Source organism: Lipotes vexillifer, unplaced genomic scaffold (genome assembly GCF_000442215.2).
Source record: "Lipotes vexillifer unplaced genomic scaffold, Lipotes_vexillifer_v1.1 scaffold732, whole genome shotgun sequence".
NCBI lineage: Eukaryota > Metazoa > Chordata > Mammalia > Artiodactyla > Lipotidae > Lipotes > Lipotes vexillifer.
In genome coordinates, this window is record NW_006792596.1 from 1,702,791 (window position 1) to 1,716,761 (window position 13,971).

The window sequence follows — 13,971 nt, forward strand, 5'->3', positions numbered from 1 at the left end:
GGGGGGGGGGGGGGGGTCTTTAAAATTTTACAAAATACAAACCCATAAGATTATGGAGATTTTAAGGCTTGTCATATTATGTGTGGATTATTATGCATTTATTAACACTAATTTCTGTTATCAGAATGAAGGTCTCCTATCGAGGACATTTTCTGCATAATATTTACCCCTGTGCCTTTATAGATTCTCCTGAATTTAGATCAACCCAGATGCACAAAGGTGAAAAATTCCAGGTATGTTTTGGCATGATTTTTAAAGAAGATTGAAACTAGTTAATGTCTCATTCAAAATCCAAAGGATATGGATGGGAAAGTGGCCATGATTTACTGCAAGAAGAGATTACCATGTGGAATATATAGTATGACCCCATTTTTGTAAACCTTAAAGTAGTGTGTACATATACACAGGAAGAGGTCTAGAAAGATCTATCCTGATTTAGCCATTGTGTTAACACTGTTATTTCTGGGTTGTGAGTTTGATTGCTTTTTTGTTTTCTTCCTTTTTGCTTATTTGAATTTTTATAATTTCTCCATAGAGAACATCTAATGCTCTTGTTATGAGAAAAAAGGAAAATGTCAATTGTAGATAATCAGTGTTCTTAAAACCAGTATTCTTAAAATCAGTGTTCTTAAAAAAATGTAATTGGTTACTTTTATTGGGGAAAAACAGAAAACTGACTTTGCCCTAGAGAACCTACTTTGTTAATCCTTATGAAAAAAAACTGTAACCACTTTACTCTTTTAAATTTAATGAATATGTTTAGGGGCAAAGACTGAAGTTCTTCACAATAATTTGAACATGACTACTTAGCCTGATTCTCTTTGTATCTTAAAAAAAGTGCTCCATTATGTGACACTTTGTTCTGATTCTTTCTGCGAGTGTCCAGCTCTCCTATTTTATTCCCCTCATTATTGTTAGGAGAGTAACCAAGAAAATGGGTGAGAGTTTCCTTTAGTCTCAGCCTCTAGATAAACAGAAGTAAGGAAATATCCTGAGAACAGGTTTTCTTATGAGCCGGAGGGTAAATGTATTTAGGTAGGAAATGGAATAGAAGGGGATGCTATCACCTGAGGGAGGAAAAAATCAGTGTTTCTTGATGACAGAATCTTATCTTTGAGTCTCATTCTGAAATGCCACACAATTTGGGATGCCACATGGAGATAAAAGGGCACATTCACAGACACTACTTAAGTTTATTTACAATGGTGTCAGGCCTGCCCTGCTCCTACCCTGCCTGAGTAACTGGCCTGAGTAACCACATACCTGGTTAAAGTTATGTGCATTTACTAGAAGGTCTCATATAAATTTACCACCTGGCTGCAGTGCTGGCTGCAAGCTCACTGAGCTTAAGATAGAGGAGAAAGCAGATGCTGTACCCTGTCTCCCCTCATTTACACTCTCCCTTGCGTTTTCAAGGGTCAGCTCTGCACTGAGATTTATTCTTATAGTATCTTAAATCACCACCATCTGCAAACTGGCACAGGGCCACTTCTTTTCTCTCTCCCTCTCTCCTCTGACCACCTTACAATTTCTTCTTCCAAAGCCCAACATTTATCTGCTGCATCCATTCCTCTGTTTATAGTAGCAAGTGGTTTTACACAATAGCTCAGTTTCATATAATCCTGAAGAGACTGGCATTTGGGGAAAAGGTGGGAACTGAACCTCCTCTGTTTCCAGAAGCACATGGCCCCTGGGATATAACATGTACTGTCTTTTCCACCAGACTTCAAATTATGTTATAGTTATAATTAAATTAACAACAAGAAAGGCATTTCTGCCACTGGTCACAGTTCTTTTTCTTCTTGGGGACTAGGTATTGGGATTCGGTAGCTGAGAAATGTTCCTCATGTTTCTAAAAACATGACCAAACTCTAGGTACCCTAGCTGAGTGAAGGCTATTTATTCAGCCTTTCTGAAGACTAGTCAGCTTTTCTCAGCATAGAGTCTGGTGTGGCATTCCCTGATGGGTCAGTGGGTAAAACCTACTCTGGCATCATCGAGACTGTGTCCTGTACAGCTGGAGCAGATTCCCATCAGAGTAAGCCCTCGGGAAAGATTCTGTTTTGATTGTTTACCAAATGTTCCTACTGGCAGATACTCAACAGTAAAAATAGCTGTTGCACATCTGTGTAGGAGTATATTGCCTCTTCCTGAAGCGAGTTCTCAGTGAAAACTGGCAGGTGCTCCCAGGACCAACTTTTCGCTATCTGTGCCAGTGGCACTTACACCAGAGTCAATGGCCAGATGTCTCCGTCCACATGCCTTTTTACCTGCTAATCTCATTTTTCTCTAACTCTGAACAGTTACAAGTGTTCTGACAAGGAGCTGCTTCCTTTGCATTTTTCTTTCTTTAAATTCATTCTTTGGTAGGGGTGCTACTGAATTCTATCGTAGGGTGAAAGGAGGAAAGGAAGCAAGTGGACTCGATGACTGTCCCTTGAGATTGCACAGTGAATGTTGTTCAGGAATGTGCGGTAATTATGATGACCGGCAGAGTGACAGAGCTGAGACAACGACTCTAAACTTCCAGCTGCCCCCTAGGTGCTGTGTTAGTACTTACAGACCCAAGCTGCTGCTTAGAACTGTTGGAGAATCTTGAGTATCATTATCACAAAAGGTAGTTTTTTGTGTTTGGTTTCTTCTTTGTACAGTTGTTTCATATCCAGCGAGCTTTGCCATTTCCATTTTTCTTTTGGATTTTATCTCCCGCTGTTGCCTTGCCATAGTCAATAGCACATCCTGTGCTGTGAAGCTTGAAAATCAAACCTTTATTGACTTTAAAGGAAGAAGAATGTCTTGGAGGCAGATGTCCAAGCTCTGGTGAAATAAATGAACACTGAGTTATAACCGGCTTCTAAATGAAACCTTATCTTAGTGTTAAGTAAATCTTTGGGTTAAGTTGCAAAGCAATTTAATCTGCCAGTCTTGACTCTGCTGTGTTTTAGTGCAGATGAAAACTCAGTAAGAATTAGCTGAATAGACCACTTGCAGGACATTTTCATGTTCCTGGTGTGTGAAACTTTGTGCAGTACACGAAGAAAATAATAAATTCTCCCCTGAGGACAGTCAGCCAGTCACAGTGTCAGACTGCCATTCCCATTCCAGGACATTCAGCAATTCCCTCCGACACTCTTTTTCTTGATAAGGTCTTTTCATTATGTGAGGGTGTAGGATTGGTTTGGGACTAATCCAGCACCTTGAGGTAATCACAGCAAACCCGGTTACAAACGCTTAGTCTAATTCCCTACCTGAGAGAAATTCTTTTGTGTCTTCCATTACCGTGTTTGCTTGTATTTCTTCTGTGAAATTCTTCACAAGAACTCAAGCATGGCACTGCTGAGGTACCCTAATAACCTAAGAAGGAAATGTATTTCATGGAAGCTTTAAAAATTCCTAGATTGCATCATAAAAATTCCTCATTAAAGATATGTTTCACTTGACTGTTGTGACAGGAAATCATTAAGTAAATCTGTCTATTTGACAGTAATGAAGCATTAGCTATCCACTGAAATGACCTCAGTCGATATGCTAACTACCTGCTTCCAACTAAATGCCTGCTCTTAGGGACTTGGAAGACGCATACATACTGTAGGTATAGCTTACTATTTGAATATTGTTACTACATTTAAATTGAATAATAATTTTAACAGGTTTAAAATTGTTTTCCACCATCAATAAGAAATGGTTGCCTAGTCGCATGTAAATCAATGAAGTCAGAACACACCCTCTGACCATACACAAAAATAAACTCAAAATGGCTTAAAGACTTAAACATGAGACATGCCACCATAAGACTCTTAGAAGAAATCATAGGCAAAACATTCTCTGACATAAATTGTATCAATGTTTTCTTAGGTCAGTCTCCCAAGGCGATAGAAATAAAAATAAACAAATGGCACCTAATCAAACTTACAAGCTTTGGCACAGCAAAGGAAACCATAAACAGACTGAAAAGACAACGTATGGAATGGGAGAAAATATTTGCAAACGATGCGACCGACAAGGGCTTAATTTCCAAAATATACAAACAGCTCATACAACTCAACAACAACAAAAAAACCCAATCGAAAAATGGGCAGAAGACCTAAATAGACATTTCTCCAAAGAAGAAATACAGATGGCCAATAGGCACATGAAAAGATGCTCAACATCACTAATTATTAGGGAAATGCAAATCAAAACTATAATGAGGTACCACCTTACACCGGTCAGAATGGCCACCATTAAAAAGTCTACAAATAACAAATGCTGGAGAGGGTGTGGAGAAAAGGGAACCCTCCTACACTGTTGGTGGGAATGTGAGTTGGTGCAGCCACTGTGGAAAACAGTATGGAGGTTCCTTAGAAAACTAAAAATAGAATTACCATATGATCCAGCAGTCCCACTCCTGGGCATATATCCAGACAAAACTATAATTCAAAAAGATACATGCACCCCAATATTCATTGCAGCACTATTCACAATAGCCAAGACATGGAAACAACCTAAATGTCCATCAACAGATGAATGGATAAAGAAGATGTGGTACATACATACAATGGAATACTACTCAGTCATAAAAAAGAATGAAATAACGCCATTTCCAGCAACATGAATGAAACTAGAGATTATCACACTAAGTGAAGGAAGTCAGAAAGAGAAAGACAAATACCATATATCACTTATATGCAGAATCTAAAATATGACACAAATGAACCTATCTATGAAACAGAAACAGACTCACAGACATAGAGAACAGACTTGTGGTTGCCAAGCAGGAGGGGGTTGGGGGAGGGATGGAGTGGGAGGCTGGGGTGAGTAGATGTAAGCTATTATATATAGAATGGATAAGCAACAAGGTTCTACTGTAGAGCACAGAGAACTATATTCAGTATCCTATGATAAACAATAAAGGAAAAGAATATTAAAAAAGAATATACATGTATAACTCAATCACTTTGCTGTACGGCAGAAGTTAACATTGTAAATCAACTACACTTCAATAAAATAAGTGGCTTCCTACTGTATATAAAGTAGATAAACAACAAGGACCTACTGTACAGCATGAGGAACTGTATTCAATATGTTGTAATAACCTATTATGGAAAAGAATCTGAAAAAGGAGATATGTATATATGTGTATAAACGAATCCCTTTGCTATATACCTGAAACACTGTAAATCGACTATACGTCAATATTTTTTCTTTTTTTTTGCGGTACGCGGGCCTCTCACTGTTGTGGCCTCTCCCCTTGCGGAGCACAGGCTCCGGACGCGCAGGCTCAGCGGCCATGGCTCACGGGCCCAGCCGCTCCGCGGCATGTGGGATCTTCCCGGACCGGGGCACGAACCCGTGTCCCCCGCATCGGCAGGCGGACTCTCAACCACTGCACCTCCAGGGAAGCCCTACTATACTTCAATTTTTAAAAAAACATTTAAAAAAATATAGGAAATGGTGGCTAAGCAAATTATAGTATCATTTTGAAAGTATTATTGCCTCAGGGCAACTTGAGGTTATTAAAATGGTTGAAGAAAAGTTAAATGCATATACATCACCTAAGTGCAACGACGACTTCTTTTCTTGGATGATTTCCGACTCCTCTTTTAACTTCTTCCCCCACTGTTCATGAACTGTATCTTCCAAAGGCATGGATGACATCTTCGCAAAATGAAGGGACCTCAACATTCCTAACCCTTTCTTCAACACTTGGGCGCCGGACTGGGCCACCGTGCGTGCCCGGTGCTCACTTTCTCTAATTGCTCCTCTAGAATGTTACTCGGTTGCCTTCTGTTTACGTGCCCATGTCCTACTACCTCTGGGAACTCCTCAGGACTGGCTTATGTGGCTCTTGACCTTATACTTCTTTAAATCTTTTTTTTCCCCTTGGTCACATGTCTTTACTTCTTATCAGCTTCCTCCACTAGAATGTAGGCTTCAGGACATCTTGTTCAGCTGTTCTTTGTATGCAGGATTCTTGATGGTGAGTCAGCCTTGTGGTCACTTCACCAAATGCCTTTCTCTGTGACTGTCTTGATGAATCTAGGACACATTGGGTAGGGTTTGGCCTGGTGGAAAAATATGCCTGGGCTGGAAGTCAGCAGTGCTCACTCCACCATTCATTAACAAGTGTTCCTGCCTAAGTTTTTTGGTGCTTCTCGTTTGTTTTTTTATAAATTTATAAATTTATTTATTTACTTATTTATGGCCGCGTTGGGTCTTTGTTGCTACACGCGGGCTTTCTCTGGTTGTGGCAAGCAGGGGCTACTCTTTGTTGCGGTGCGTGGGCTTCTCATTGCGGTGGCTTCTCTCTCTTGTTGCGGAGCACAGGCTCTAGGCGCCCGGACTTCAGTAGTTGTGGCCCGCAGGCTTGGTAGTTGCGGCTCGTGGGCTCTAGAGCGCAGGCTCAGTAGTTGTGGCACACAGGCTTAGTGGCTCCGCGGCATGTGAGATCTTCCCGGAACAGGGATCGAATCCGTGTCCCCTGCATCGGCAGGCAGATTCTTAGGCACTGCGCCAGCAAGGAAGCCCCCTGGTGCTTCTCATTTGGCATCTGGATAATGAGGAAGAATGTTATCTGTCTTACCTCAAAGGCAATTTTAAGGACCTGCTTACATGATAGATGTAAAAACACCTTAAATGTTAAAGTACAATACATACTTAAAGTGAGTGGCATTATGTGTACCTGTCATTTCCTACTCATTCTCTACCATTTTCCCCTGTTCTGTATTTGTCAAAACACTTACTGCCACCTGAGATTGTCACATTTCTTCATTCATCATTGGCTTCCTCCACTGGAATGTAAGCATCACAGGGCAAGGATCTTGGCTATTTTGTTCACAATGGTAACCTCGGTGCCTTGAACCGTGTCTGGCATAAAGTACGAGCCTAACAATGTATGTTGAAAGAATAAATGAAATTTAGTGTTTTACGGAGCCATAGAGCTGCTGATGCATTTCTTAAATCCCAATGTGTTTGGTTTGGGGGATTTATTGTTTAATGTATTTAATATTATTTAATAGAATAAATAAGTGCAGTTTTATTTTTCTAGGAACACTGACCCACCTTTTGTAGCCAAACCCTCTAAGTTACTAAAGGTCAGATTTCAACCACTGACATAAGGAGAGAAGCTGGGTTTTCTGTTTTCTCTCCTAGTAGACATAAATACCTCCTTGTCATCTGAACTATGTTTACTTTTTTTACTAACAAAGGGTAAAGAGCTCCTTTGGAAATCTTTGCTCTGAGCCCAGATATGACTTCATGTCAATTTAGAAACCTTTATTAACCTCCCACTTGGACAAGCATTGGGTTTAATGTTGAAGATGTAAAAATGGTTTTTGCCTTCAACAGTATTTGTGTTCATATGTTAATTTCTTCATCAGTAAACCTGCACTGAGCACCACTCAGTGTTGGAAGCCAGGCATTCAGTATGAAGATGCACAGTCCCTGCCCTCAGGGTGCTCAGGAGAGAGAGTGGACCATGGATGAGCTTGAGTTCAGTGATAGGAGTGCCACGTGAAGCTGACAGAAGGACCTGCATGGGAGGAAGGGTGTCCTGACCCTGAACTTGGAGTGAGGGCGTGGCCCCTTGCTCTGGAGAGAGGATGTATTTAAGGAATACTTAAATTCTGTGTAGTGCAATTACAATGCTTTCCCACTTTCCTATATAATAACACTTAAGGAAAAGGTATGGTTTCCCAGTTCTGAGCTAACTGGGGGATCTCTGTGTGTGTCCCCAGTGGGCTACCCTTGGTAGGTCACACTCAAGAAATACCTATGACAGAAGGACCCAGAGAAGGACCCTTACTAGCCATATTTATCAGTAACCATCGGGGCTCTAAAACCAATTCACGTGAGTCTGCTTTCTCATTCTCTAGTATAATTATCTGGATATAAAGAAATATTTAGCCATAAATTGTACATCCAATTGGGACATCAGTCTAGCACACTCTGTAGCAGTGCTATTGACACGGTGGCCATTCTTCTATCACCAGACCTCACAAAACAGAACAACAAAACTTGAAGACTTTGCTTTCATTTAGTCTACAGATTGCTTGGTTTTAAATGTAATGTTATACTTAGTTATAGAAGCTAGTGTGTATGGATCTTATTTTAACTAATATGACAAAGCATTGCTATGATAATATCCACTAAATTATTCTACTCTTCCCTCCCCCCAAGTTACTAACATCATAATTCATACACATTTTTCTCTCTGTTTCTTTGGCAGGTCACCATTATTGCAGATGATAACTGTAGATTTTTATGCTGGTCAAGAGAAAGATTAACTTACTTTCTGGAATCAGAGCCTTTCCTATATGAAATATTTAGGTATCTTATAGGAAAAGACATTACAAATAAGCTCTACTCATTGAATGATCCCACCTTAAATGATAAAGTAAGTGTTTTTCTGAGTCTATTTTGTTAAATACATATGTATAGTTAGGTATATCTCCTTTTATGCAATATATATTTTCCTGAATCTTCATTAATTAGTCATATGTTAAGTGAAGTGGGGATGCTTGTAATTTATTAGAGACCCTTCAGGGAATCATTTCTCAAGCGTGAGGAAATATTATGCAATTATTATATTTTCCATGACCTGGTGAGGTGTCTGTGAATGTCAGGGACCTCCATTTGTGGTGATGAGGTGCTATCCTCTTCATAAAGAGTCTTTCAAGCAATCTAAGGAAGATGATAAATGAATGGAAGGACTAGGCAGTGATGGAAGGACTAGGCAGTGGTATAGGCCATGGAAGGCGGGGCAGGGGGAGGTTGCAGACTGATAAATGCTGATCAGCCCCAGCAAGCAAGAGGTTGGCTTTTTAACCCTGTGTCTTCCAGTCTTGCACATTCTACTGGTCAGGTCCCCTCCCAGAACGCCCATAAGTGACGAGAGGTATGGGATGGAAGCCTGCGGCCATTCAGTTAGGAATTTCAGAGCTGTATAGATCTCCAACGATTTGCAGTTTGATCTCCACTTCCCCACATTTGCTTAGAAGGAAATTAAAATGATTACAGAAGAGAACTTGCAAACCTTGTTTCCGTGATAAGTACTGTTCTCCAGGGACTATGAGTATGGGTGTGTGCATCTGCGTGTCATCTTGGTGAAGGCTGTTATCAAATTAGGTTGGTGCTTACTATTTTTCAGATTCATAAATAGGCTATTGAGTATATTACATTTTTCCTAATGTATTTGTAGTAACAGCTTATAATAAAAATTACAGCTACCATTTATTGGGCACTGACTATGTACCAGATAGTCTTCTATTTCAAGGAAAAGTAAATGTTACTTACAGGGAATAGATGATCTAAGTCTCATGGCACTCAGAAATCTTACAACTTTGGTTTATAGACGGTCCAAAAGTTGGACCACCAGCTCAGCCTTTGCACACAGCTGTCCATGCTGGAAATGAGGAACAGTATAGTCAGCTCCAGTGAAGATGAAGACGGCTTACACCAGTTTCTTCGAGGCACCTCCAGCGTTTCCTCTCTTCGTAAGTTATCCCCAAACTGGGATTCTGATGGCTATTGCTAGAAAAGAACAAAAGACAACTTTGATCAGAAAAGTAACTTTTCAAGTAGCAAGTGTTTGGCAACCTAAAGGTAACAATAAAAATAATCAAAACTTTCCTAGCTTTTTTTCTTTTTGTATTGCACATCAGTTAAAATCCAACTCTAGAATGCTTATTTCCATTTCAGAAACTGTCCACTTGTTTTGCCATATGCTTTTCTCAAACACTGGTTCAGAAGGATAGTATGAAAGAGTCCGTATGGTTTGCTGGGTATCCAAGCCTTGTTGTTTTCATGATTTTAGTGGAAGTGTGGGCCCAGCATCGTGTTTAAAATGGTAGGAAGCAACAGCTGGAGGTTGTACTGCCAGCTGTTATCTCAGTGTGACCACCAGAAGTTAACAGGTGGGTGGGTAATGGAATTTTCCTGAAGATTAAGAAGGCCACTCAACACCCCCGTGAGTCTCCTCATTCACACCAAGAGGCAAGTTTTCCAAGATTCCACTATAGTCTAGATTGTTGTAAAACATTTTAAATAATACTAATGGCACAGATGTTGACGATTAAATGCTTAACATTAATGCTTAAAATTATTTTAAGAATTATTCCAAGAAAGGTAGTATAAGACTGTGGAACAAATTCACGGGAAAGAGCAGACAGGCAGACAGGTTCTCTCACTGCCTGAGCTAAAAATTATTAATCTTTACAATTGTATGTTAAGCCAAGGTAACTTCTAAGAAAATCCAGATACGCATTCAACAACCCTAAGCGTTTATGTAAATGATCTTGTAACTTTGGATGCTTTAGATAAATCGGATTAAGGATTTTAAGTATCGCATAGTCAGGAGAGGCTGGAATTGACAAGGCCATGTCAATGTAAGCTTCAAAGCAAAGTCTAGGCATAGAAATGCGCTGTGGGCCTAAAAGAGATTTCAGGAACAACGCAAATGAGAACCTGGAAATGGCTATATTTTATTCCAAAGTAACTTTTAGAAAGTACAGCTGAGGTTGACCAAACTCTGAATCTACTAGCATGTCAGATGTGTTATCTGCCTTGTTGAAACAGTTTGATGGTCGGTAAGCATTTTCAAATGGACCCACCCTAATTACATGTACAGTGATTTCTAAGAGAGGCCAGCAGAAAGGGAATTACAGTGAAATATTGTATGTGAATTATTTTTCCTGTAGAATATCTTTTTTTGTAGTTTTTTTTTTTTTCTTAGTCCTACAGTCTTGCTTAGGAAGCCCTGAGAATGGGCAGTTTATACTATGGCCATTCGTTTTCTTAAAATCAGTTTTGTTTTTCTGTACTATTTTCTTGTATAATCTAAATCTTTTGGACATTTTAACATTTTAGAAAAAGAAAAAAGCTTCTCTAGAATATGTTATTTAAACAGAATTAGAACATGTTTTCAAGATTAATGTTTGCACTGTACTTGCCTTCAGAAACCTTTATTTCCAGGTGTTCCGTGGATGGATCACACACATTGTGCATACAGACCTGGGTTCTTGCTCTAATAATTCTTAGCTGTGTCACTTGGAGTAAGCCGTACGACCTTTCTCATCTGACATGAGCTGTCATATTTCAGCACAGGCCTGGATCTGGTCACAACTCCTGGTCTGTTTCCTTCCCTCTCCCTTATAGAGAATCGTGAGTTTAATCCAAAAGTCCATTCCCCACATGGATAACTGAAGCTTCTGTGTCTGTGAAGAAGTGGGCAGCCCTCGGGGGCAGGGGGGGCAACTTTACTTCTCAGTTCCCTTGTCCAGTTGTACTTTGCTGTACTGAAAATATGTACAACTTGCTTATGTTGTTTATTTTAGTCTCAGGTTTATTATACAAGATCTTACATATTGATGCAAATGCATAGAGCCACATATGTGTGCATACTTTTGAGTGTGTGTGTGTGTGTGTGTGAACCGCACAGCAAATCCATGTTCATACCTGCTTCCTTTTTTTTTTTTCTTTTTTTTTTGCGGTACGCGGGCCTCTCACTGTTGTGGCCTCTCCCGTTGCGGAGCACAGGCTCCGGATGCACAGGCTCAGCAGCCATGGCTCATGGGCCCAGCCGCTCCGTGGCATGTGGGATCTTCCCAGACTGGGGCACGAACCCGTGTCCCCTGCATCGGCAGGCAGACCCCCAACCACTGCGCCACCAGGGAAGCCCCATACCTGCTTCCTTTTGACCAGTCTTCATTCTTGGCATCACTCCTGCAGTTTAATGAAAGACATTATTATCTGAGCACAACACTGATATTAATTACGAATTATTTAATTCACCCTATCGCGTGATTCATTAAAAACTGGTTAGTTCTTTTTTCTCTTACTTAGATTTTATCCTGGAACTACTGAAGGCTGTTTTCGTTTTTCTCTTGCCAGATCCATCAATATGCCATCGACTTTTCCAAATTACAAATTACATTCCTTGTAAAACAGAGAATACAAAACCAATCTCTCAGGACTGTTAGGCTGAAATAACGAAATTTAGCACACTTTGAGCATGCAGTAGGCCTTAGTCAATGTTAGGTCCCTAAAACAAGTGCTTAAGCTCTTATTAGTCTGGATTTTTGATGTGCACATGGGGGCAGCTGGGGCAGCTGCTCTCAGCAACAGTATCAGCTTCATGAATGCTAGTGGAGAGAAGGGAACAAACATTTATTGACAATAGCAGGTGTTATTTTTTTCAGTTATTCTCTATACATAATCACATTTAATCTTCACTGCAGTCTACACAGAGGAGAGGTATCTTAGCTTTCACTAGATGATGCAGTGCCAACAGACGGTTCCCTGAATCTCTGGCTGCAATGCTTTCTTTCTCGTTCACCTGCACACTGGATGCTGCTCCAGCTTGTATCCTCCTCACTCTGGAACACCAAAGGAGCGGCCGCTGTTTGGGTAAGCTGCCACTCGTGGCATAGGGAGGACAGTGGTGGCACAATCACCCCACGGCTCTTAAAGCTCCTGTTTTGAGGTAGCACTTGCCACTTTCACTCATGTCCCCTGGACCAGAGAAGTCACTTGCCAGAACCACCATGAATGGGTGGCTCTTTAATCCTCCTTCAGGGGCTACACAGGAAGGGAGGGAAAGCAGGCATGTTGACAATAACAAATCTACCGTGATGAGTATCATTTCACTTTGCCGAGAGGAAATTGGGAATATGAGATGCGTACTCACTGTTCCAGATCCTCAGGGGGAGGTGCTGGCAGACAGACATACCCTGTCTGATTCCTCAGTCCATGATTTTAGACCATATTGCCTCTGTGGTTTAAAAAGAAAAGGAAAAAAAATGCATGAAATGTTTGACCGGTGCTTTATAATTTACAGGTCACTTTCACACCCATTCTTGCATTTGAACCTGATGACTGCCAGCTGGACACAGCGGCCGCTATTACTCACCTCTTTGCAGACGAGTCCACTACACTTAGGGAGAAGGTAGTGTTTGTCAAAAGTCACTTCTTCCCCCTCCATCCCACTTCCTTCAAGAAACCTACCATCCCCCGAATCCTTCATTAGAACAAAGCAGTGCCACAAATAGGTTTTCTTAGACCAGTTAATTTCCATTTCAAAGAAAATTTTGGCCTTAATCGTTGTATGGAGGTTCTATGCAGGGACATTTAAAATTATCCAATAATATTCTCCAGTCAGTTAGCTTTGGGTTAGCTTTCACATTGCCTCATATATGTACTTACAGAACAATGAGCAATGCTGCTCTGTAAAAATTAAATTTATTTTATATATTTTCCTAACCAAAAAACTTTGACATTATTCCTTCTAGTCATTTACTCAAACATAGAAGTAGATTTAAATACTAAAATCCATTTCAATATTTCTCATAATTATTTTTTAAATCAATATCAGGATGTACCCATTCATGGTGGTTCTGGCCAAGTGACTTCTCTGGTCCAGGGAACATGAGTGAAAGTGGCAAGTGCTACCTCAAAACAGGAGCTTTAAGAGCCGTGGGCTGAAAAGTCTCTGAATCTCTAGGCTCCCCTTTCCATCTCTTTCTGTCTCTCTGTGTTTCAGCTTTTTGTTTTCTTTTGTTTGTCCTATAGAGAAGAGATTCTTAAACATACCTGTGCATATGCGTAACTTGGAGATCTCATGAAAGGCTTTGGTGCAGCAGATGGGGGTGGGGCCTGGAAGTCCATGTGCTTATGTAGGTGCCCACGTGATGCTGATGTGGCTGGTCCCTGAACTATGCCTTGAGTAGTGAGGCTGTAGAATTCCCTGCATTCTGGAATTTGGCTGATTGCATTCCCCTGGTTGTGATTAAGATGCTTCTTGTATTTCTTGAGGCTCACATAGACTCTGGTGAAGACTCTACTTTTTTTTTTTTTTTTTTTTTTTTTGCGGTCCGCGGGCCTCTCTCTGCTGCGGCCTCTCCCGCTGCGGAGCACAGGCTCCGGACGCGCAGGCTCAGCGGCCATGGTTCACGGGCCCAGCCGCTCCGCGGCATGTGGGATCTTCCCGGACCGGAG

The 13,971-nt window shown here is 40.8% G+C and overlaps 1 protein-coding gene across 2 annotated transcripts in view; it reads left to right on the forward strand.

Moving 5' to 3' along the window:
• The window catches only part of POPDC1 (popeye domain cAMP effector 1), a 39,944-nt gene that overhangs the window by 10,913 nt on the left and 15,060 nt on the right, over nt 1-13,971 (forward strand). For both annotated transcript variants that reach the window (XM_007465769.1, XM_007465770.1), the window contains exons 5-7: nt 125-233; nt 8,207-8,374; nt 9,332-9,473. In XM_007465769.1, the coding sequence (XP_007465831.1) occupies nt 125-233; nt 8,207-8,374; nt 9,332-9,473 (419 nt within the window). The remainder of the gene's footprint in view (nt 1-124; nt 234-8,206; nt 8,375-9,331; nt 9,474-13,971) is intronic.